Source organism: Cotesia glomerata, linkage group LG5 (assembly GCF_020080835.1).
Source record: "Cotesia glomerata isolate CgM1 linkage group LG5, MPM_Cglom_v2.3, whole genome shotgun sequence".
In the NCBI taxonomy this organism is placed as follows: domain Eukaryota; kingdom Metazoa; phylum Arthropoda; class Insecta; order Hymenoptera; family Braconidae; genus Cotesia; species Cotesia glomerata.
Window position 1 is genome coordinate 2,188,995 of NC_058162.1, and position 26,001 is coordinate 2,214,995.

At 26.9% G+C, this 26,001-nt stretch overlaps 4 protein-coding genes across 9 annotated transcripts in view; 2 read left to right on the forward strand and 2 right to left on the reverse strand.

Annotated features, from left to right (window-relative positions):
• Positions 1–8,186, reverse strand: part of LOC123266339 (protein couch potato-like) — a 28,616-nt gene extending 20,430 nt beyond the window's left edge. For all 5 annotated transcript variants that reach the window (XM_044730569.1, XM_044730571.1, XM_044730570.1 and 2 more), the window contains exons 1-2: positions 7,406–8,186; positions 6,820–7,301 (exon numbers count right to left, since the gene is read on the reverse strand). In XM_044730569.1, the coding sequence (XP_044586504.1) occupies positions 6,820–6,888 (69 nt within the window). In that variant the 5' untranslated portion in view covers positions 6,889–7,301; positions 7,406–8,186. The remainder of the gene's footprint in view (positions 1–6,819; positions 7,302–7,405) is intronic.
• A 4,187-nt stretch (positions 8,187–12,373) lies between these two features.
• On the forward strand, positions 12,374–15,602 carry LOC123266328 (islet cell autoantigen 1). Of its 2 annotated transcripts, none has more exons than XM_044730549.1 (3): positions 12,374–12,725; positions 13,663–15,211; positions 15,293–15,602. In XM_044730549.1, exons 1-3 carry the CDS (start codon positions 12,715–12,717, stop codon positions 15,413–15,415), a joined length of 1,683 nt encoding a protein of 560 aa, XP_044586484.1. In that variant the 5' UTR covers positions 12,374–12,714; the 3' UTR covers positions 15,416–15,602. The 2 variants fall into 2 exon arrangements, with proteins under 2 accessions (XP_044586484.1, XP_044586483.1); XM_044730548.1 differs by having other exon boundaries at positions 13,663–15,210; positions 15,289–15,602.
• A 1,239-nt stretch (positions 15,603–16,841) lies between these two features.
• Positions 16,842–23,662, reverse strand: LOC123266325 (armadillo repeat-containing protein 8-like). The gene is made up of 6 exons (XM_044730538.1): positions 23,303–23,662; positions 23,103–23,176; positions 21,134–21,831; positions 18,485–19,692; positions 17,242–17,408; positions 16,842–17,108 (listed from the first exon to the last, which is right to left on the reverse strand). The coding sequence occupies exons 1-6, from the start codon at positions 23,327–23,329 to the stop codon at positions 17,072–17,074; spliced, it is 2,211 nt and encodes a 736-aa protein (XP_044586473.1). The 5' UTR covers positions 23,330–23,662; the 3' UTR covers positions 16,842–17,071.
• A 201-nt stretch (positions 23,663–23,863) lies between these two features.
• Positions 23,864–25,933, forward strand: LOC123266346 (39S ribosomal protein L52, mitochondrial). Its single transcript, XM_044730579.1, has 5 exons — positions 23,864–23,897; positions 23,944–24,030; positions 24,272–24,350; positions 24,720–24,852; positions 25,766–25,933. Exons 2-5 carry the CDS (start codon positions 23,976–23,978, stop codon positions 25,910–25,912), a joined length of 414 nt encoding a protein of 137 aa, XP_044586514.1. The 5' UTR covers positions 23,864–23,897; positions 23,944–23,975; the 3' UTR covers positions 25,913–25,933.
• The last annotated feature ends 68 nt before the right edge of the window (positions 25,934–26,001 follow it).

Sequence of the window (26,001 nt, forward strand, 5' to 3'; positions counted from 1 at the left end):
TTTTCTTCTTTCTCAGTAAACTAAATTAATTTAATAAAAAATGTTTTTTATCAACCAAAAAAATGTTCTTTTCTAGATCTAGTTTATTATTAAATAAAAATCAAAAAATTAATTTCAGTTTTATGAAAATAATTCTTAAATCAAGAATAAAAATTCTCAAAAATTTCTTCTCTGGAGTCAAGAAAATAATTTCCAAAAATATTCTAGAGTTAAAATTTATTTTTCTTTAATCAAGTAAACTATTTTATCAGTGCATTGAAACAATGAAGTAGGGAAGAATATGTATTGATTAAAAGTGACCCGCGAGTTGCATTAGTCAATTAATCATGGCGCCGTTATTTAAACTAGAGCACCAAAGAAAAGGCTTTGGTCGATGAATAATTTGGATTTTCGTCGATATTTTTTGACATTGAATATTCAAGGACACATATAAGTTTACTTTTATTCAGCGTTTTGTGTGATGATGATGAAAAAAAAAAGGAATTATGGCCTGTTGCACACAAGAGTATACATATACATGTACATGTAGTCTCGAGGCTGTGAGCATCGTTCCTCTTGGTTGACTAACCGTTATACAACATCCGTTCTAACCATATAATGCCGCGGTGGTGGTACGGGTGCAGCACGACGAAGCTGACTCCACCTCGACGTTTTTTTATTCCATTGTTCACAATATGAGTTATATAACGTAAACTAGTGGTGTAGTTCGTTTAGCTATTAAATATCAAGGATTCCTTTTAATATATACTTACTCCGTCTTTTTAGAATAATCTATAATAATACGGTACTATATTCAGTAATTACATTCATTTTAACCAAGATATTTTAAATTAAAACACTAATCGTTCGCTTCAATTTTAATCATTAGCATATTTAACTAAACAAACAGTAGTTAAAATATACATAACATTTTTAATTCACACGCGCTATATTTTGTTATTAAGTACGATTTCTAAAACTGCTTATTACTTCACAATACAAGAATTGTTTTTATAATTTACAATGTTTACTTTGTTATTTGATATCTTCACTTAGTCCTTATTTATAAGTACTTATTTTTAATTTAAAAGTAAGCTAAAGTATCAATTACATTGAATTTAGCTAAAAATTTTCAATTTTTATTAAAATAAAAAAAAAACAATTTTTTTTTTTTTTAATTTTTATTAAAATAAAAAAAAGCAATTCTTGACTAGAAGGTAAATTTTTTTGGTTCAAAAAAATATTAAGTAAGATTAGAGTTTTCTTGAATTAAGTCAAATTTTTTTGAGCCAAGAAAATTTCTTCTCGCTCCAAAATAATTTTTATTTTCCTTAAAATTCTGCAAAATAGTATATTACACCCCTTGGGAAGGAAAATAAGAAAAGCCTCAGATCACATGTAATTGTTGGCCGAGGCGAAGCCGAGGTCAACAAACATGTGATCTGAGGTTTTCTTTTTTACTTCCCAAGGGCTGTATAATATTTTTTTGTCCGAGGAAGGAGGAAAACGGCAACTTTGTTTAGCGCAGTGAGACCAAAGTTACCACTTTCCGCCCAGAGGGCAAAATAGTATATTACACACCTAGGGAAGTAAAGTAAGAAATGTCTCAGATCACATGTAATTGTCGGCCGAGGCGAAGCCGAGGTTGACAAACATGTGATCTGAGGCTTTCTTATTTACTTCCCGTGGAGTGTATACTATTTTTTTGCTCGACGAAGGCGGAAAGCGGCAACTTTGTTTAGCGCAGCGGGACGAAAGTTGCCACTTTCCGCCCGGAGGGCAAAATAGTATATTACATACCTAGGGAAGTAAAGTAAGAAATGTCTCAGATCACATGTAATTGTTGGCCGAGGCGAAGCCGAGGTCAACAAACATGTGATCTGAGGCTTTCTTATTTACTTCCCGAGGAGTGTATACTATTTTTTTGTCCGACGAAGGCGGAAAGCGGCAACTTAGTTTAGCGCAGCGGGACGAAAGTTGCCACTTTCCGTCCGGAGGGCAAAAAAAAAGTTTATTTTTCTGTGTACAAATTAATTACAAAAAATTACAAAAAAAGTGAAGTTTTTTTATTAATATTTTTTGTTATAAGAATTTAATTGTTAAAAAATTACAATTAACTTCAGTATATTTTCAAAAATTTTATTTTAATAATTACTTCTTCAATAAATTTTAAAATCAAATAAAATATCATCAAGTAAAAAAAATAAACTAAACTAAATTCACTAATGCGAAATTTTAAGAAATTAATTACAATTAAAAAAAAATGCTTGAAAAAATTTTTTTTAAATTTTTACATGTGAAGTTTTTTTAAAAATATGTTTTTTTATAAAAATTTCATTGTCAAAAAATTACAATTTACTTCAGTATGTATTTTCAGTAATTTTATTATAATAATTGCTTTAATAAATTTTTTAAAATAAATAAAATAAAGTTTCAAAAAAATAAAATAATACTATTACGAAATTTTAATAAAAATTTATTAAAAAAATAAAATATCAAAAAATATATTTACTTAAACGTAATTTTAAGCCGAATGTATTCTTCTTTAATTAATAATGACCAATTTGGAGTTACCAAAAAATTAAAACAAAGAAGAAATAAATCCTATTGTTAGATTTTAAAATCAAGACTTAAGATTGGTTGTGGAACAACTTAAAGCTAGCTAATAATCGATTAAATGATCTATGCGCATGCGCACGTGGGTACAATTTAGTTTTTATTGATCTATTGTTCGAAGAAATTTAACAATCAAACAAAGTAAATCTAAAAACAATTATAAAAAAATTTAATTAGTAAATTGACACTAAAAATACATATCAGTACTGTCCGGTTTTAATATAGTAATAGAAAGGTCAATTGATAACTATAATTAAATAACGTCGATACGTTGTCGAATTCACCAAAAAGTAGCACGCTGCAGCTTTAATTGATGCGATTTATTTATACCCTCAAAGTGCTGAGGTAACTGCGAGATTAGCAATGAAAAGCGTTGAACTACGTATTGATCTTGGACCAATATTTTCAGGATTGATAAATAAAAAACCAAAAAAATGTTACATTAAAAAACTCCGGACTTGAAAGTTACTTAAACTCTAATGTCAGTTTTTACAAATTTAGACTACTTGATTCGACTACTTGTTTGTTAGGATTAGATACAGCGAAGTATTGAAGTGATTGTTCTAATAAACAAGTGATTTCTGAGTGATACGCTATTATTCACTGTTATTTGCCATCATGTCAACACCGAACATTGATTCCGACTCACTCGTGTGAGCAAAAGATTATCTGAGATATTAATTTACTTTGTTGACAAATGGGCTTGTGTTAGGGAAAAAACTATCAGTCTATGTCAATAAGATCAATCATTAATTCATCAAACTAAACCAAATTGATAAATAAGCTGTTTTTTGGGTTTATAATAAACATTCTATGTCAAATTAACTTAATTTACTGAGAAAGAAGAAAATTGAAGTATTTCTTCACGGAACAATTAAATAAAATTTATTAAAATTGTAATTTTATGGTACAGTGACCATTTACTGGAAGAAATAACGGGAATAAAATATAATTAGTAACAAATCAATGTTACTAATTTAGATTTCGATAAATATTTAAATTAAAAAGCTTAATTTATCATTTTGTCGCTAAGCTGATTTTAAAGAAGACTATTGAAGCATATATGACGCTTTAATATAAAGAAAAGGTAATATTTCTTCTTATAATTTAGGAGACAAAGATCTTTAGTCAGTTAATAATAATAAAAATATAAAAATACAACAAAAATTTCGATTTTATAGTTAATTAAGTGAAGCAAAAAGGGCGATTCTGAAATAATAACATTCCAGATATACAAATAGTGATTATAAACTATCAATAAGTGATTATCAATTATCAATTAATAAAAATTTTTTTTTTCTTTTTGTTTTTCTCTTCTCTCAAATCTTTTAAATCTATCTTCTCTTTACAGATGCTATTTATTGTATATAACTAGTAATAAATATTACTAAACATTCTACACATGAAAATGTAACATATTGTTGTGAATTGCCGAGGGCGTTTCTTTACAAATAAATTAAATTATTGTTTTTTTTTTTTATAATAAAGATTTTTCATTAAATTAATTTAATTAACTAAGAAAGAAGAAAATTGAAGTATCTCTTCACGGAAAACTTAAATAAAATTTATTAAAATTGTAATTTTATGGTACAGCGACCATTTACTGGAAGAAATAACGGGAGAAAAATAATTAGTAAAAAATCAATGTTACTAATTTAGATTTCAATAAATATTTAAACTAAAAATCTTAATTTGTCATTTTGTCGCGAAGCTGATTTTAAAGAAGACTATTGAAGCATATATGACGCTTTAATATAAAAAAAAAGGTAATATTTCTTCTTATAATTTAAGAGACAAAGATCTTTAATCAGTTAATAATAATAAAAATACAATAAAAGTTGCGATTTTATATTTAATTATTTAATATTTAATATCAACAATCAATAATAATAATTATTTAATTATTTTTAATTATTGTTTTCTTTTTGCAGATTGAAGAAATGAAGAAGAATATAAAACTCCAAAATAGAAGATGATTTATCTTTTTTATTAAACTTATTCTATCCGTTTATTTATCCATACTATGCTTTACATATTGTATCCACCACAAAACACGAGGGAAGACATTTAAGAACACAATTGTACGTATATATACAACTACACAGTCATACACGTGAATATATATAGAGGGTAGTATCGATCCGAGAGGTTCGTACCGTCGGTGTAGCTGACCGACAAGAACGCGGGTATATAAAGCATATATAAGAGAGAGAAAGAAAAGGTTTAGTAAAGGTTAATATTCCGTGACTCGTCGTCGTCAACGGCGTCACCGCGAAGAAAAGAGACGGCCATAAAAAATAAGCTGGTTGTATATAGAAAGAGATACGGAATAAAAAGTACAAAGAGTTACTAAAAGTGTCAAACTTTAAATTTATAAAAATAAAGACTTGAATTGTCAATACATAATACATGTGTTTTTAACTTATCTTCACGTATACTTTAATATAATATAAATAAGAAAGTTACTTATGGAGCATATGAGCTAATATGTTTTATGTAACTTCACCTCAACACAAGTGTGATTGTTATTTGTGTATTATGGATATTTAAAATAAATAGAAATTTTTTTTTAATTTTACAATTAAATTATTATAAAAAAAAATTTAATTAAAAAATTGCACATGTGAAAATTTTTAAAAATTATGACATTAAAGTTAGACTTCATTTAATCATTTTTTTAATAAAAAAAATTCTTCAAAAAAATTATTTTTAAAAAATTGCATTTTTTATTTTTTTAAATTTCTACTTCAATTTTTTTTTCGTTTTTTTTTTTTGCTCCAATTTTTTTTCTAAAAAAATTATCAAATATCTGCTAAATTAATTTTTATAAAAAATAATTAGAGAAAAATTTTTAAACATTTTTTCTATTGTAATTAATTTGTTATAAAAATTAGAAAAATTTGACAATTGTCAGCTAATTTCACAATTATAAAAATAAAGCTTAGAAAAAATTAGAACAAATTTAATACTCCAAATAAAATTTCTTTGAAAATTTTAATCCTAATTATAGAAGCTCCATTTAATTATTAATTATTTAAGCGGCGAAAATAAAATCAATAGAATTCCTAAAAATTAATTTAAAAAAATTGCATTTTTTATTTTTTTTTTTAAATTTCTACGTCAATTTTTTTGTTAAAAAAATTATCAAATATCTGCTAAATTAATTTTCATAAAAAATTTTTAAAACATTTTTTCTACTGTAAACAATATCTTATAAAAATCAGAAAAATTCAACAATTGTCAGCTAACTTCAGTATCATAAAATAAAACTCTAAAAAAAATTAGAACACTTCTAATGCGGCAGATAAAATTTCTTTTAAAATTTAAATCCTAATTATAGAAGCTCCGTTTGATAATTAATTATTTAACCGGCGAAAATAAAATCAATAGAATTTCTATCGTATTTTCCTTAAAGCTTGTTTTTTACATCCCACAGAAAATGGTCGAAAAATCGATAACAAGTATGGTGGTAGTAGCGGTCTGTAAGCACGTCGGCTATACAAGAAAGCTCAGGTATACATCGTAAAGCTCATATAAGTAATAAGTAATAAGCTTACATATGAAATTTAAACTGCAAAAAAAAAATGATAAAATAGATAATATAAAAAGAATAAATTTAAGTTATTGATTATATAATAAAGTAAAATATTTTTATCTCTAAAATAGTTTAAAATAAAAAAAATAAATAATTAATCGACTTAATGTTAAAGCTATGTTTAAAAATCTAAATTGAAAAAAAAAAAAATAAGTGATAACTTTTAAATATTCCAGTGAGGTTGTTTCGCGTGCGCAGTTAACTAATGTATTCACGGCATTTATAATTTGATCCTATTCTATATATCCAATATCCATGGAGCCAAATGCATCGTGCAATAATAAACGCACATAATAACAGAAGGACAACTTTAGTGAGGATGATGACGAACTCGCGGCAATAAAATGCGCAAGCGTATTAAAAACTATGAAGATATTATTGTACGTTGCGACGCATCGCCGTGGTGGCGCAGTGACAATGATGGAAGCCAGCATAAAAAGTGATAAAAAGCACGACTGACTGGCGCCACATTAGGGGTGAAAATTATCAGGGGCAGTGTTTTGTATAATCATTATATCTCTTAATAATAAACATCCCCTAAAAAAACTATTTGATATAAAATAAAATTTTTTAAAAAATAAAAAATAAACAAATTAATTAAAAATGTTATTTTAAAAAAATAAACTCACCTCATCCTCGCCATTTGAGCACGCCACAGTGTTGACTGAGTCCATGCTCTGTGACAGTGGGGCGTCCATGATGCAGGATAAGTCGTTAGATGATCCAGCAGGATTACCACCGCAGGTTGAACCAGCGGTTGCGACGGTGATACGAGGAGCGGGTGGCGGGGATGAGTCCACCGTTTCCCGTCTCGGGCGTTTTAGGGCGGGCGGCGTTATGGTTGTACCGGCAACGAAGACGACAGGCGCCTCCAGAACTGTATTCGCACCAATAATCTCCCCACCCAACAAAAAAATAATAAACTAAAAACGCGCACGCGATATTTTTTATCGCACTCCTCCTCGTCGTCGTCAGCTTTTTTTTTAAATTATTTTTTATTTTAAAATACTTAAAATATTTTTATTTCTTCTTCAATCTTTGAATTGTTCTTCAATATTTCTTATCAAACTTTCTTCAGTTAACCAAAAAGTCCAATAAAATAAATTATTCACTGTAAAAAAAAATAAAATAATTATTTTATTATCAAACTCGTTGTAAAAAATTTAATTAATTAATTAATTAATATTAAATAAAAAGTATGTTATATGCACCCACCATAAAAAATAGTCTTTACAATATTATTATTAATATATAAGCTGTCTGTGATGGTAACAGCCGAAGGTGGTAGCAGCAAGGTAGTACACCTGTCGTCGTAGTGGCTTGGCCAACGGTGTGCGAGTCACGAGCAGGTGTTTCGCACGCGTCTATTTCTAAAGCAATCGATATAACGACCGCGCGACGACCGAAGGTAAAATCTAGCTGAGCTTTACCGTGGCAGCGGCAGCAGGACGGACTTGTCAAGGATTTTTCCCAACTTATTGTTAAATATGCTTTTATTTATTTATTTATAATAATTATTATTATTATTTCATTGTTATTATTGTTGTGATAGTTGTTTTTGTTATTGTTCTTGATATAATATTTTTAGTCGTCGTTGTGAAGAGATTTTATTTAATAATAAACAAATTTAAAAGAAGAAAACACTATTAATGACAGTTACGACGAGGAGGAGCCTAATTATCGGTATTTGTTTTTATAAAAACGATTTTAAGTACGCGCACTGTCACTTTTAAATATTTTTGACAACTTAAATTTATTAAATCTTCATTATTGAAACACTTGTCACTAAAAAATAATTTTATTATTTATATTAAGTTTGTAAAATTATTTTACCAATCATAATACGCTTAATTGGGTTTAAGGACACCATTTACGTAAATATTAAGGTGTTATTTTAATTATTTTTTGTCAATTTAAAACTTTATTTAGAGTATTAATTTAATTGCCGTGTGAATAATATTGTGGATTTATTATTAAGTATCTAAAAATAAAATGAACAAAAAAACGAAAGACAAAAATCAACACTGACAATTAATAATAAATATTGTTACACAATAACTGCGACACAACAGGTACGCAGGTTGCCGATAGACTGACGAGCTTGTACATTAATAGTCAGGACAATCAAGAGAAGTTGAGCTGCTAGTGGTGGTAATGGTGGCAGAGCGGGTGAAGCGCAAAGACACCAGTTTTTATGCGCACTCACTACTATGTACTGTGTACTCACTGTACTTGCTGGTTTATATGTTTATATATGTATGGATTAATATATATGTATGTGGTTAAAGGAAGTAAGAGAGAAAAATAATGGAATCAAGTAAATGTATTGTGCTACTAACTGTGATGTAGAGACACATATACTTCGCTATATGTAGCCACAGTCCTAAGGACTGTACTGAGTTTATTTTGTACAGTTGGTACTGCGTGCCTGCGATAATGATAAAACTTCAACAATGACGACGGTAAATCCTTTAGAGGTATATATGTGCTATGATCACGCTTTTATGTTAATTAAGATCGAAAATTTTATTTTAAATTGAGAAGAAATTGTTGGTAAGTTATTTCTTCATCAAAATTAGAAGAAATTATTGTAAAGTTATTTCTTCACAAAATGGAGAAGAAATTGTTAGCAAGTTATTTTTTTTTAATTATTTCTTCACAAAATTGAGAAGAAATTATTAGCAAGTTATTTCTTTACAAAAATGAAAATAAATTATTTATAAGTTATTTCTTTACAAAAATGAGAAGAAATTATTTCTTCACAAAATATTGTTTATTTATAAAAATAAAAAGAAATTATTAACAAGTTGTTTCTTCACAAAAATGAGAAGAAATTGTTAGCAAGTTATTTTTTAAAAATTATTTCTTCAAAAAATTGAGAAGAAATTATTAGCAAGTTATTTCTTCACAAAAATGAGAAAAAATGATTTAAAAATTATTTCTTTACAAAAATGAGAAGAAATTATTTCTTTACAATATTGAGAAAAAATTATTAACAAGTTATTTCTTCACAAAAATGAGAAGAAATTCTTAGCAAGTTATTTCTTCAAAAAATTGAGAAGAAATGATTTAAATGTTATTTATTTACAAAATTGAGAAGAAATTATTTAAAAATTATTTCTCTACAAAAATGAGAAGTAATTATTAGCAAATTATTTCTTCAAAAAAATGAGAATAAATTATTAACAAATTATTTCTTCAAAAAAATGAGAATAAATTATTAACAAATTATTTCTTCACAAAAATAACTTTTATGAAGAAATACTTTAATAAAAATGTTTAAAAATGTTGTTTTTTCTTCTGTTACAATATTATACATTACAATGTCTACAAAAATCGCATGTCTTCGCTTTTATCTACTGTCTCTTCGATCGTTTAAATGACACAATTTCGCTACTGCGGGTAGAATAGCTTCTGGATGCATTTATATACTGTTTTCAATTGTAATCATTTTATTTTTATGCGGTTACATGATTTTTGTGAATATATATGTATTTTATTGATATTTATACACTGAAAAAAAAATTTGAATCAAGAGAAAAATTATTAAAGGAAAAAAATAATTTTTAAAAGTTTAATTTTCTTGAATCAAGTAAAATTTTTCAATTTAAGAATTTTTCTACTCAAATCAAGAAAATAAAATTTTTAAAAATTGTTTTCTTCATTAAACTTAATTTTTTTTTCTCGATATAAATTATATATATAAAATGTATAGGTTGTTTGGTATTGGAGTTTTTGATTGTAAGATTAAATCAAAAAACTATCAAATTTTTAAATATTCCCAGCAAAAAATTGAAAAATTTCATAAAAAATACAATTTTATAAAATTATACAAGTGTTGTGGGTTTGTGAATACCCTCACCTGCTGGAAACTCTTTGTTGAAACACACTTTACGCAACTAATGTAAAATGTCTGTTTTATTTGATGCATCTGTTCACAGATGCGAATACCTGCTGACACTGTATATTTCTATATGGTCACTGCTCCTTCTTCATCATCTGTCGCTTGGTATTAAATAATTATTTATTTAATATTAATTTATTTAATATTAATTTAATAATTATAATTATTTAGCTTGACTGTCTTTTTTCTACCAATAGAACATAAAATTTATAATTATACACATAAGGACATCCTATCAAGGTATTTTTGATTGATAGCTTAGTAACCTCAGAAATAGTCCAACAGCTTATATTGATTATGAATATCAAAATAGATAGGAAAACTATTTAATTAAGAATTAATGAAGACTGACTTGAAACTGGACAAACTCGCATGAAAAAATAATAAAAAAAAATTTCAACTGAAAGCCAACAGTTGAAAATATAAGTCAATAAATGGTCGTTGCTGTATATGACCTTTATATCTTTAAATAATTCAATTCCAAACTTTTAAAGTGTGACTATAACTTTTTCACATTTATAATTTCTTCTTTCGGCGACGAGCTTTTTTTTGCTGAACTTTGATTATTAAAATTTAAAATTCGTCGCATTGTTTTATTTTTATTTTTAAGTAATCTAATAAAAAATAATGACTTTAAATTTATTGACTGATTATTGAAAATTAATATACTGACTTTTGATTTTCTATAGAAAGAAAGGTCAGAAAATTTGGAAGTTCATTCATCAGCTAAATGCAAAAAAATCATCTGTAAAAAATGATTTTGATCATTGTAATTATAATTTTTATTAATAAATTAACTTGAGTATACAACCTTGAAAATTTCTTATTTCTTCTTCAATTTAGATTGGATTTTTTTCTTCTATACTGTACTGTTGTTCAGGTACTATAGTTTCATAGTTTCTACTCACCCCCTTGCTGGAGAGGGTGTAAAAATGTAAAAGCTCAGATTATAACTGCGACTGATAATAATATCAATGATATTGCCGACTAATGTTACTAGTACGAACGTTTACTAGTACGAAAATAAAGAAGAAATAAGCATAGGGAGCCACATCAGTGTAGAGTACAAATCTAAAAAGAATAACTATTGTTACTATTAATGGAATTAAGAGTTATATATATTATTTTAATAACTATTATTATAAAGCAATGTAATCACTGATATATGATCACAGGGAGTGAAAGCTCCATGATCAATTTAAATAAATAAATAAAAATAATTAAATTATAAAAACAATATATAATAATTTAATAAATAAAAAAAATTTTCAGATGTATTTTAATTTTAGGAATTTTAGTATCATGAAAAATTAAATTTAATTGAAAAACATAAACACTTACTATGATTTGTAACCAATGACCAATAAGTCATTGAAAGTTTGAAATTCCCACAAACCAAAAGCATGAAAATTAAGTGAGCCGACATTCAAAAATTTTTAGAATTTTTTTTATTAAAAAAATTTTTTTTTTAATTATAAGTGCAATTTTTTTAAAATATTATTTAGTTCTAATTTAATAATTAAAAAAAAAACTCAAAAAATTAACAATGTCGACTAACTTTAGTATTATACCAAAAGCTTGATATATATATATATATATACATATGTATATGTATATACATATACATATATATATATATACATATACATATATATACATATACATATATATATATATATATATATATATACTGCTATATATATATATATATATATATATATATATATGTATATATATGTACATATATATATATATGTATGTATATATATATATATATATATATATATATATGCTCTATATATATATATATATATATATATATATATATATGCATATATATATGCATATATATATATATATATATATATATATATATATATATATGTACATATGTATACATACATATACATATATATACATACATATACATATATATACACACATATATATATATATATATATATATACATATATATATATATATATATATATATATAACAGTAACAATTTTATATAATTCATAAAAGTACAAAAAAATAAAAATATTGTTTAAAAAAAACTCGACTGAATTTCAATAATTTAATCATTTACATCAAAACAGTCAGTTAATTAAACTAAAACAATTCTCCTGAATTCTTATAATTAAAATCTAACAAAGATAATATAAACAAAACACCAATTGGACGTTTTTAAAATGAAGAAAAAAATAAACCGCAGCGCTCTCGACGACTGTGTCAGTAACGTCAATTTTTTAATATATAGCATAAATATTATGTACCTATATCTACATATATATTGATGTGTCAGTATATAGCAAGTGATGGCAAGTTACTTATAAAATAACATAAGTCCGTATATAAAACGTTTATTTTTGTAAATAAAAAAATTAAATATCCTTCACACAATAGTTGTACATCCTAAAAACTTTATACGACACTTGACAGTATAATTAAGATCTAAAAACTATACATACGTTTAAACCTCTATACCTACATGAACTGTCAGATTTGATAATAAAATCTAAAACGTCAAAAATAAACGCCATTTATTTTTCCCTTTGTTGTTAATAAATTTAAATGGTTAAATTTATTTCTCCGAAACTTTTACAACGATAATCATCATGAATACTTAGTAAGTACCAGCAGAAATTATCTTTGCTTATTGATTTTTTGTTTTTAGCTTGCCACTTAAAGATAACACTAAAGTTAGCCGATGTTTTTAATTTTTTGATTTTTTTTAATTATTAAATTAGAACTAAAATATATTTTTTAAAAATTGCACTTACAGTTTAATGAAAATTAATTTAGCAGATATTTTATAATTTTTAGAATTGTTGTTAATAAATAAATTACAGCAAAAAAAATAAAAATTGACATGTAGAAATTTTTAAAAATAAAAAATGCAATTTTTTTAAAAATAATTTAATTATTAAATAAAATCAAAAATTGGTAAAACGACAACTAACTTTAATATCATTACAATTTATCAAGTTTTTTATAAATGAACATTTTTTTTTATTATTTTGTAATCATTTTTTATAAAAATAAAGTTAGCCGACATCTAAAAATTTTTATGATTTTTTTTATTAAAGAATTATTAAAAAAAAATTTTTTCATTTGTTAAAAACTTAAAAAACTATAAGTGCAATTTTTTAAAAAATATTTTTTAGTTATAAATTAATAAATTGAGCAAAATAAAAAAATTAAAAATGTTGGCTAACTATGAAAATAAAGTTAGCCGACATCTAAAAATTTTTATGATTTTTTTTATTAAAGAATTATTACAAAAAAAATTTTTTCATTTGTTAAAAACTTAAAAAACTATAAGTGCAATTTTTTAAAAATACTTTTTAGTTATAATTTAATAAATTAAGCAAAATAAAAAAATTAAAAATGTCGGTTAACTTTATTATTATCGGCTAACTTAATTATTATTCATTTTTTAAATAAAAAAATTTCTAAAAATTTTTAGATGTCTAACTTAATTTTCATCATTAATTCCTCTAAAAATTTTTTTATCACAAAATTCATCAGAATGAATATTAACAAATAAATAAAAATAATTACAGTGACAACAGAGGAGGAGGCTCAGGAGTTTCTGGCAATGCATTTGATCGTTGGGTCCAGCGTTCATCAAACATAGCAGATGACTCGCCAATAACAAAAATGCAGCACCAATACTGGGTGACCAAGCAAGCGTTATCCCGCAAACTCGGTAAAAAAGAAGACGAGTGTATTGTCGCATCAGACGCTGAGCTCGACGCAAAACTGGAGCTCTTCCGAAGCATCCAGGAATCATGCACACATCTTCTTCGAGTAATTGACAAGTACCAAGAAAGATTGTGCATCTTAGCCCAGGAAGAGAATGCAATGGGCCGGTTTTTAAAAGACGCTGGCAAGCAAGACAAAACCCGAGCTGGTAAAATGATGTCAGCTGTCGGCAAATCTCTGTCTTATTCAGGCCAACAGCGGTTGACTCTACGCGGGCCTTTGGTAAGATTGTACCAAGAAGTTGAAACTTTCCGGCATCGAGCTGTTGAGGATACTCTTGAAACTGTCCAGTCTATGGAAAAAGCACGCACTGAATACCGCGCGGCTTTGTCTTGGATGAAAAATATTTCCCAGGAACTAGATCCCGATACTTCGAAGCAGCTCGAGCGGTTTCGGAAAGTCCAGACGCGTGTAAGGCGTGGTAAAGGGATGTTTGATAAAGAAGCGCTCGATTGCTTGCAGAAAGTTGATCTTCTTGCTGCTGCAAGGTGTAATATGTTCAGCCACGCTCTTGTCTTGTATCAAAGCACCTTGTTAAATTTTACTGAAAAATCCGCCCAAGCTTACTCGACTATTGCTAATAGTTTTAAAGGATATCAGCATTATGATTTTATGGTGATTAAAGAACTTGCTGAAACTTCTTCGAAATTAGCTAAAGAGACTGGTGGAGATAGTGACAATTTTTTGAACCCGGAAAATAATGATAATAAAGATAAGCTGTTGTTTTTTGACTCTGATTATCATGATCATGATCATGATAATTCTATTGAGCAAGCTCAGGAAGTAAAAGCTGATAAATCAGAACCAACCAAGCGTAATAATAATCAACAAAATGATGAAGTTTTGCTGGATATTGGAGAAAGTTCGGGGGAAAATAATTCGATTTTTGAGTCTTTAAGTTTAACTGCTGATACTGATGGAAATTTTGATGGTAATAAGAAAGAGTCAGGGAATGATAAGGAGCTTGAAGACTTTTTTGGTATGTCTGGTTATAATTCTGGGCTTACAAATGAAAAGCAAGTTAGTGAGTTGGAGAAAAGTTTGGCTGAACTAGACTTGGCTATGGATTCGTTTAATGAGGAGAATATTAATTTTGATTTTGACAATGCAACTTCGTTGCCTTCTTCGGAAATTTCTAAGGAAAAAATTACTAAGGAAGATTCTGTACAATCTTTGACGTCGGAAAATATTGCTCTGCTGGAGGATATTCTTAATGGTGGAGCGAAGGCTAATGTTGGCTGGGATGAACTTATGAATGATACTTTTTTACCACCGGGGATTTTGAAACAAAGTCTTGGGGATGCTGCTATGGGGAAGAAATTGTGTAAAGCGAAAGGTGATGATAAGGTATGTTTGTTTGTTGCTATTGGTTTTTTTAATATATATGTAATTGTTGGTAATTTTGTATTTTGTATTTTGTACTTTAAGAAAAAGAAAGGAAACCAAAAGGCCAATTCATGGTTAGACTTATTCGCTGAATTGGATCCATTGGCGAATAATCCTATCGAAAGTTTACCACGTTCTCTTGATAAAAATGCGCCACCAGTGTAATTCTCTTCTTCTGGAAATCGAAGGAAAGAAAAGGCAAATGAATCATATTTATATTTTAATCATTCCAATAGTATAATGACAATTACCAATGATTTTTACCAAAGATTTAATAATAATTAAGCATTTAAAGAAAAATAAAATTATATACTTCTATATAATATAAATAAACTTTATGTTGTGAATTGATAATTGAATATTCACTTTTTAAGCTTAAACTTTCAACCATATACAGAAAAAACAAATTTTAAGGAAAATAAAAGTTATTTTGGAGCACAAAGAAATGTTTTTGACTCTGAAACTGTGGCTACACTCATCGAGAGCTTTCATTTGAGTACCCACATGCATTTTTGATATATTTTTAATATATACATATATATATATATAATATATAAATATATAAAATATATGAAAAATTGATGTGGGTACTCAAACGAAAGGTCTCGGTGAATGTAATGTCGAGATGAGCTTATATCTTCAAAAATGTCAATAGCTCACAAGATACAAGGTCATTTCTTAATTACTGACATTTTTAAAGATATAAGCTTATCTTGATGTTACACTCATCAAGAGCTTTCATTTAAGTACCCACATGCATTTTTTATATATTTTTCATATATACATATATATAATACATATAAATATAAGAAATATATGAAAAATTGATGTGGGTACTCAAATGAAAGGTCTCGATGAGTGAAACATCGGGATGAGCTTATATCTTCAAAAATGTCAATAGTTAACAAGTTACAAGGTCATTTCTTAATTATTGATATTTTTTAAAATGTAAGCTTATCCCGATGTTACGCTCATCAAGAGCTTTCATTTGAGTACCCACATGCATTTTTGATATATTTTTCATTTATGCATATATATAATATATATAAATATAAGAAATATATGAAAAATTGATGTGGGTACTCAAACGAAAGGTTTCGATAAGTGTAACATCGGGATGAGCTTATATCTTCAAAAATGTCAATAGTTCATGAGATACAAGGTCATTTAAAGAAATTTTCAATCTCCGTTAATATTTTCTTGAGCCAAGAAAATTTACACTCCATTCAAGAATTTTTTTTTTTTCAGTGTATATATAAGAGTGAAAGGAAAAATAATTATTTAATTCTTGTGTCACTGCATTAATTTATACATCAGAATTCAGTACTGTTCAAGCATTCCAATTTATTCATTTTTTTCACGTCAAATTACCATATTTCAATAATAAAAATTTACTATACAATATTACAATAAAAATATACCAAATGGCGGTGCAATATTAGTAATAACTAATCGCAGCAAGTATAATTATACATTATTTGTTCTTATGCAATTTTTCAATTTTTATATTATTTTAATAATTTTTTTTTTTTAATTCAGCTACTTATAAACAATAAATTAATAGACTAGGAACATCTAAATTCTTATTATTTGATTACTGAATAATTTTATAATTAATTGCTTCGTTTTTTTTTTCTTTTTTTTTTTTTTTTAAACTTATAACTTCATTCACAGGGGAAAAAATTCTAGTCTTTAGTTTGTAAAATAACGCATTGGCGGGATCACAGAGTTATTAAAGATAAAATCAAAAATAATTTTTCTAAATAATAATGAAAAATAAAAATATTCTAGGCAAGGATTTCTAAATTTTATTTCGATAGCTCATGGATCGAAAAATTGCGCCATTGCAGTTTTTACTCTGTAACAAAATTAATTTTTATTTTAATTTATTAATCAACTCTCGACATTCAAATATGTAAAAAAAAAAAAAATTATCACGGAAATAATTTTTTTTTTTTTTATACTTATAAATTCAACAATCAAATACATACTTTTCCAATAATTGAGAATCTTTGGTGCAACGTAATTGCTGTAAAATTTGATAAAGTCCCAATTCACGTAAACGTGCTTGACGTTGAGCAGCACCAGGTTCTTCTCTCCAAACTAAATTACACACGCAAAATATAGCTGCGACTTTAAGTTTAATATTGCTATGCATCTAAAAAAAAAAAAAATATTTATCATTATTAACAAAAAAACAAAAATAAATAAAATTTTGCTTTATAAAATAATGAATTTTGTTAAATTGCACTGTACTTTCTTAACTATTGACTTTTTTAAAGATATAAGCTCATCCCGATGTTACAATCATCAAGACCTTTCATTTGAATACCCACATCAATTTTTCATATATTTATATATATTATATATATGTATATATGAAAAATACATAAAAATTCATGTGGGTACTCAAATGAAAGCTCTTGATGAGTGTAATATCAGGATGAGCTTATATCTTTAAAAATATCAATTATTAAGAAATGACCTTGTATTTTGTCAACTATTGACATTTTTAAAGATATAAGCTCATCCTGATGTTACACTCATCGAGACCTTTCATTTGAGTACCCACATCAATTTTTCATATATTTTTCATATATACATATATGCATATACATAATATATATAAATATATGAAAAATTGATGTGGGTACTCAAATGAAAAGTCTCAATGCGTATAATGTCGAGGTGAGCTTATATCTTCAAAAATGTCAGTCGTTGACAAGATACAAGGTCATTTTTTAATTATTAATATTTTTAAAGATATAAACTCATCTCGATTTTACACCCATCAAGAGCTTTCATTTGAGTACCCACATCAATTTTTTATATATTTTTCATATATACATATATACAATATATATAAATATATAAAATATATGAAAAATTGATGTGGGTACTCAAATGAAAGGTCTCGATGAGTATAATCTCAAAATGAGATTATATCTTTAAAAATGTCAATATTTCACAAGATACAAGGTAATTTCTTAATTATTGACATTCTTAAAGATATAAGCTCATCCCGATATTGTACTCATCGAGACCTTTCATTTGAGTACCCACATACATTTTCATATATTTTTCATATATACATATATATAAATATACAAAATATATGAAAAATTGATGTGGGTACTCAAATGAAAGCTCTTGAAAAGCGTAACATCAGAATGAGCTTACATCTTAAAAGATCTCAAGAGTTCACAAGATACAAGATAATTTCACAATACACACCATATAGTCCATAAGTTTTTTGAGTACATCTTCATTAGCCATAATATGCTCCCTAGCGCGATCTCCATCAGCAACATTAGCCAGAATACACAGCGCCTGTTCCTTAACATCCACCGAATGATCCGGATCTTCCAGCACAAGAACCACCGCTTGCATGACATGAGCCGCATGTTCATCCATAATCCGATCAATATGAGCCTTAGTGGAAAGTAAATTCCTCAGTAACCCCAGCGTCTTCATAAGAACAGCAGGCTCTGGATCAGCCAGCAATCTAAATATCTGATCCGTCCCCAGGCACGACAAAATCTGCGACTTGACCCTTTGCTCCGCTTGAAAAGCCACGTTCATAAGCGCCCAGATTCCATTGAGCCTCAGCGCAGGGTCCGGTCTCTTCGTTAAAGAACACAGTAGTTCCACCCCACCGGACTCAAGAATCGGTTCTTTACTCGGACTAAACTCTAACAATAAATTGCACAAAGTACTCGAAGCAACAGTCAACAAATCATCTTCACCATCTCCAACATTTACTCCACTAGTAATCCCACCAGTAATTCCTCCAACCAAAGAACCACAGCCTTTATCAGCACCATGAAGCAGCTGCATAAGCGGTCGCCAGACCGCATGATCCTGAAAAGTCGTCCTGAGCTGCTGAACACTTCTTGATAATGAATGAAGACACCTAACAGCCGCAAGACGAACTCTAGGACCTCCCGGGTCCTGAAGTCCAGAGACAATAAACTCCATCAGATTCTCCGTCTCAATAATCCTCTTGCGAATATCTTCATCATTAGCTCCCAAAGATGCGAAAGCTCTGAAAGCAGCTTGACGCATATCTTGACACAGAGCTGCATCTTGAACTTGCGGATGCGGCCTCAGCAGCTCAGCAAGAGTCGGGATAAGATGATTGCTGATAGAAGCTAAACGCTGCAGCTCAGTATCAACTTCTGTTAAATAAGCCAGAGTTTCAGCAGCAGCAACGCGCTCTCGTGGAGATCTGTCTCGATGGCAGAGCCTCACTAAGCAAGGCAGTGCTCGATAGACAACTCGTGGGTCCGTCGCTGATAAAGCTCCAGCTCTGTGCATATAAGCTACACACCTCGCTGCTTCCAGCTGGATCAAAGAACTCCTTTCTCTGCCTATAAGCTGACCCAGAAGTGCTGGTAGCTGTTTATTCTGACCACCTGCTCCTTCTTCATCTTTTTTAGAACCTGTTGAATGAAAATTAATTAATTAATTAATTTATTTATTTATTTATTTACAACCAAACCCAACAACCGTAGCCATTAACAGGATTAATAATCTTTACAAAGTAATTATTTTTAAATTATTTTAGTAATGACAAGATAACCAAGAAAGTTAAATAATAAATTCAGATTGTAGCAATCACTTCATAGTTACTCGAGTAGGTAAACATAAAAAATAAAAATAACAAAAGAAAAAAGTAACAAATTTGTATGAAGAAAATTTGAGTAATTATAGACATAAATTAAGGCCACTTCATAAAATAGTTTGCATAGAGAATTAGAATTATAGTTAGTAGAGAGATCAGAACAGCCAGTTCGACAGAGCTCAGTAATTAATCATGACCTATCATATTTTTTTAAAAATTAAATTTATGCTAAGAAATATCATCTTCACTAGTTTTATCCGGTTTTTTTTTTTTTTTTTTTTTTTTAGTTAAATTAAAATCAACACACAATGCAGGATGCTATGAAACAATGCCTACTAACGTCCAATCTGATTTCTCTACGTTATAAATTATGTTTGATAAGACTAAATCTAGCAGATGTTTGTTAATTTTAAGAATTTTTTTAACAAATAAATTATGGCAAAAAAAAAAGTAGAAAAGAAATTGACATGTAGAAATTTTAAAAAATAGAAAATGCGATTTTTTAAAAATAATTTTTTGGAAAAAATTTATTTGTTACAGAGCGACTGAACACTAATTTCGAAATTCCCTGACCAAAAATAAAATTCCAGAACCTACAAAAAAAATAATTGTTATTCAAATATTCGTTATAATTGGAAATTATTTTAAAAATAAATTTTGTACGCTAGAATTCATATCTAATATCCAGAATTGAGTAAAAATTTGGAACTATAAATTACGTTATACTTTTGTTGCAGATTTTCAACTATTCAAAAAAGATCCGTTTCTTTTGAAAATTAAATTAAATAATTAAACTTTTGAAAATACAATAATTGATATTTACTATCATTAATTATTGAGAAGTTATACTTCTTTTTTAATATTAATTATCCATACATTTAGTTTTTTTAATATTATTGATCACAAAAAAAAAGAAATATAAATTAAGGTAATCGGAAAAAATAGACCCGAAAAAAATCTTAAAATTATGAAAAATTCATATTATTTCATTAAAATTCTTATAAAATAAAAATTATAATAGTAATAATAATTTAAAAAATCTTAAATAATATGAATTTTTCGTAACTTTAAAATTTTTTCCAGGTCTATTTTTTCCGGGATTCATAAATTAAGAAATTAAATAACACCAATTAATAATAAAAATTATCTGCAGTACGATTTTTAGAATGCTATAGAAATAATTTATTATTTCCATAGCCACCCTGATTGTCAGAAAAAATTGAAAATTGATTAAGTGACTGCTAACTTTAATGTCATACCTGTTGAAGTACTAGCGACTACAGTGGAGACCAAGTGATTTTGATAGCACATATTAGCCAAGCAAGCTAGCGCTGGAAGCTGGACATCAGCTAGTGGAGAGTCTAGCTGCGCTGCTAGTGTCTCAATTGCTCCGCCTTTCATCAAAGCGTTTTGCTCATCTGCTGTCTTGCAGGCGGTGGTTAAGATTGTTGCTACGCACACTTGGCAGGTCACTGATCTAGATGCTAATGATAGCAATCTTGATACTAGTGCTGGGTCCTGGTATAAAGATTGCACTGGAGCGTTCGGGTGCTGGAAGACTGTTCTTAAGCAGCGGAGACACGCCTCTATTAATAAGTCTGATAGTTTTACTTTTAGATTCTCGGAGTGGGTGGTTGCAGAAGAGGTGATGAGAATGTCAACGCCTTCGCCGACTGGAGTTGATAGGAGCACTTGGAGAATCAATGGCACTACTCCGAGATCTATCAATGCTAGCACGTGCTGGTCTGTACCTTTGGCGAGGGAGCCAAGAGTTACTACTGCTTCCAGCCGGATTCTTTCGCCGGCTGTTACTTCTGGGGAGGATGCTGTTGTTGAGTGGGATCTTGGTTGGGGCTGGTTGTAGTCGTTTAAGAGTTGCAGGAGACGGGGGACCACACCCTGGGCTATCACTGAACCTTTTTGACGGTTACTTCCAATTACGGAATTTTTTAGACATCTGAAAATTATTTTTAATTTATTATTATTAATATCATTGTATAAATGTTCTTATAACTATATGGCTTTGAGTAATTACACCATCCTAAGTAAGCGTTTTATTAATTATGTTTACTATATTTTATTACTAGTAATATTAATACTAGCTAGTCGACATTTTTAATTTTTTTTTTTCATTTATTAAATTATAACTAAAAATTGCACTCATAGTTTTTCAATATTTTTACATATAAAATTTTTTTTTTATTATTTTGTAAATTAAAATTTTTAAAATTTTTAAATGTCGGCTAATTTAATTTTTATTAATAAATAATACTAAGGTTATTTATTTTTTTTTTTTTTATTTATTAAATTACAACTAAAAATTATTTTTTTTAAATTGCACTCATAGTTTTTTATTATTTGTAATAATTTTTAAAATTTTTAAAATTTTTAAACCTCGGCTAACTTAATTTTCATATAATAATAATACTAAAGTTAGTCGACGTTTTTAATTTTTTTTTATTTATTAAATTATAACTAAAAAATATCTTTTAAAATTGCACTTATAGTTTGTCTATATTTTTACATACGAAAATTTTTTTTTTATTTTGCAATAATTTTATGACATTTAAGTTAGCAGTCACTTGGACATTTTTTTATTTTTTTTAACAAAAAAATTAAAAAAAAATGCACTTTTAATTTTTTTAGATTTCATTTCTTTTTACAATAATTTATTTGCCACTAAATTTCTTAAAATTATTAAATGTCTGCTAAATTAATTTTCATAATAATTTTTTTAATTAAAAAAATTATAAAAATTTTTAAATGTCGGCTAACTTAATTTTTGTTAATAATAATAAATTATATGACACTGAAGTTAACAGCCATTAGAAATTTTTTTATAATTTTATAGCAATTATATTATTATAAAAAAAAAAATTATTTAAAAGTTCCACGTGTGAAAATTAATGATACTTAAATTAGCAGAGATCTGACAATTATTCGAATTTTTATAAAAAATCAATTATTATAAAACGAATATTTTAAAAAATTCACACTTATAATTTTTTAAAATTTCTACATGTGAAATTTTTTTCTTTACAAATTAACAATCTAAAAAATTGTTAGATGTCTGTTAAATTCAGTATCTTGAAAATTGATAAGAATTATAAGTGAAAATTTTTTTATTGTAGTTTATTAAAAAAATTTTTAAAATTGACAGCTGACGGCAAACTTCAGTATTATAAAATAATTATATTGGAGTAATTATTTTTTAGTGAATTTACTTACATTAATGCATCTAAACATTTTTGAGGATCTGTCGAATACAACTCGTCAATGTAACTTCGGGAACTTTCAATGTCCTGTTGAATAATCATCAATTAAAATTAAATAATTTTAAAAAACAAGTTTTATTAATTATTAATTATTAACTAATATGTTAACAATAATAACAATAAGTAAACTTTTATTTATTTCACTTTACATACCATAAACGGCTGCATCACCGAGACCATAACTAACACTTGATTTTATTTAATTTCACATATAAATTTGTAATATTTCACCAAATTATTTTAATTATTTTTATGGAGTTTTATTTAATATTTTATAAATTTACCACGAGGAGTCCGTCAAAACGTTTTTGTTGGTTATTACGTGAGAGTGTAAAACGTTTGATTCTGCTCTGATGACTATATATTTTATGTGTGTAATAGCAATATAGTGATACATATATATGTATATATGTATATTTATAAATGTATTTATGTGTACAATATAAGATGCGAATTTATTACACACAATACAACCATATATGTATTTAGCATATAGTATCAAGTGCCACGCACATACGCAGATTCAATTGTGTGTACGTATTATCTGTCATTTGTGTGTTTGTGATGCTGTGACAGTAGTGTTCTTTTTAACTGACAGTTGGTAAGGTGTTAAACTACTTTGATATTAAATATATTACAAATATTCTACATAATAATCATAATAAAAAATACTTCAGTGTGTGCCGCTATTACTAACCTAATTTTATTTTGGGCAAATAAAAATATTTTATTTTTTGCAATAATTATTAAATAAAAATTGATTTATACAAACAGTGAAATTGTAATTTTTAAAAATTGTTATTGAGTAAAATAAATAGTTCGAATAATGGCGTTGATTCAAGGAATTAAAATTAATAATTTTATCCTACGTACTGGGACAGGTAATGATTTTTAATATTGATGAAAATAAAGTTAGCCGACATCTAAAAATTTTTATTAATAAATTTTTACAAAAAAATAGAAAAAAAAATTTCCATTTGTTAAAAACTATAAGTGCAATTTTTCAGTTATAATTTAATAAATTGAGCAAAATAAAAAAATAAAAAATGTCGGCTAACTTTATTATTATTTTATATTGTCATATAATAACAAAGTAATAATACAATATTTATTTTTTTATAGGCAGCAATTTGAGTAATATTTGTTATAACAAATTTCATGTGTCTTCAATACAACAATTAGATCAAAAATGGCGTAAAAAGTAAGTCAGTAATTAAATTAAATAATGACATTTAAGTTAGCAGTCATTTGACAATTTTTTAATTTTTTTTTAACAAGTAAATATTTATTTATTGCAAAAGAACGTCGATTGGCAATATACATTTATAGTAACAATAATACATTTTAAGTGAGGTTTGAATTTAATATAAATATAAATAATGAAAATGAAAATATTCGAAAAATTATTTTTTAAAAATTCTATTCTTAATTTTTTTTTTTATTTTTACATGTCAATATTTTTTTTGTCATAATTTATTTGTTAAAAACAATTTATAATAACATATTCTTGTATGACTAATTATAATTATGAAATTATTTAAAAACTCTTTTTTTTTACTTTGAATTTTAGAAATAGATTTACACAAAATCCTAATGCTTTTGGACCTCTAACAAATCTTCCGGATTACTCATTCGCAGACGGAAGACCTGTACCGTTTGGAGTCAGACAAATGACACGAATTAATAAGCAGAGACAATATTTTGTAAGATTATTATTATTATTAATTATAGTAAAAATAGCAGACTAATTTTTTAAAATTTCTAAGTAAATTTATTCACTTTCAATATCTGAAGATATTTTTAAAATAATTTTCATATTTTTAATAATATAATTTATTATTAAATAAAAATCCGGATGTTGTCGACTAAATTGATGTTATGTTTTTTTATTTCATCTAACATGCGACGTTTCGTCAATTTGGTCTACAACATCCTGATTTTTATTTAAGTATAGAAGAATCTATACCTGATTAGAACAATAATATTTAATTTATTTGAAAAAAATGGTGTGCCGCATATTCGTCCCAAGACAATTCATCCCCGCGACAATTCATCCCTGTGAAAATTTGGTTTTCAAACATTTTTCCGTTCACATTATATATATTCTAGAAAATTTTTAAATAATTTTAAACATATAAACAATCTTTTTAAGTTTAATAATGTCGGATAAACACCTACATAAATCATGATAAAAGGGCACAACACGGTAATAAGCTTATTTGTTATGTTAGTCTAATGTCGAATAAATACACACATTCAAACCATATTAAAAGAGCACAACACAATTACCCGCGTTTGTGTTGGTCTAATATCGAATAACCACGCCCAAAAATCATGATAAAAGGGCACAACACGGTATAAGAATATATTCGTTTGATGATAGTCCTTTGTTTATGATTTTATAACAAGATTGTCATTGATTATTAGAAATTCATTGTTGTTAGGGATAGGTAGTCGGGGATTGATTGTCAGAGGATGAATTGTCACGGGGATGAGTTGTCTTGGGACCAATACGCAGTCGACCGAAAAAAATGATACCATTGACGGAAGTCTGCTATTTTTCATCACAAAATTATTATTGCTACCTTTATCATAAAAAATAAACGATTTTTTCAGACAAAAATAAAACAATTAGCCAGTGAAGTTGATTATGCAGTTGAAAGATACCACCGAATTCAAAAGGAAATAGCAGAAAAGAAGAAAAGTATAATCGATAGTAAATTAAAACCAAAGGGACAAAAATATTTAGCAGCTGCAAAATAAAACTATTTTTTCTCATGTTTATTTTATTTAACATTTTATATTCTAGTAAGTAAAGATAATAAAATAACATGAAAATAATTTAACTTAAT

Bases quoted from the DNA above. Each gene is read 5' to 3' on its own strand.
- LOC123266325 (XM_044730538.1), bottom strand. From the start codon at position 23,329: ATGGTCTCGGTGATGCAGCCGTTTATG. The intron at 23,177-23,302 runs GTATGTAAAGTG...ATTATTCAACAG, and splicing joins CGGTGATGCAGCCGTTTATG to GACATTGAAAGTTCCCGAAG. The intron at 21,832-23,102 runs GTAAGTAAATTC...AATAATTTTCAG, and splicing joins AAATGTTTAGATGCATTAAT to ATGTCTAAAAAATTCCGTAA.
- LOC123266328 (XM_044730548.1), top strand. The intron at 15,211-15,288 runs GGTATGTTTGTT...TATTTTGTACTT, and splicing joins AAAGCGAAAGGTGATGATAA to TAAGAAAAAGAAAGGAAACC.
- LOC123266346 (XM_044730579.1), top strand. From the start codon at position 23,976: ATGGCGTTGATTCAAGGAATTAAAATTAATAATTTTATCCTACGTACT. The intron at 24,351-24,719 runs GTAAGTCAGTAA...TTTGAATTTTAG, and splicing joins GATCAAAAATGGCGTAAAAA to AAATAGATTTACACAAAATC. The intron at 24,853-25,765 runs GTAAGATTATTA...CGATTTTTTCAG, and splicing joins ATAAGCAGAGACAATATTTT to ACAAAAATAAAACAATTAGC.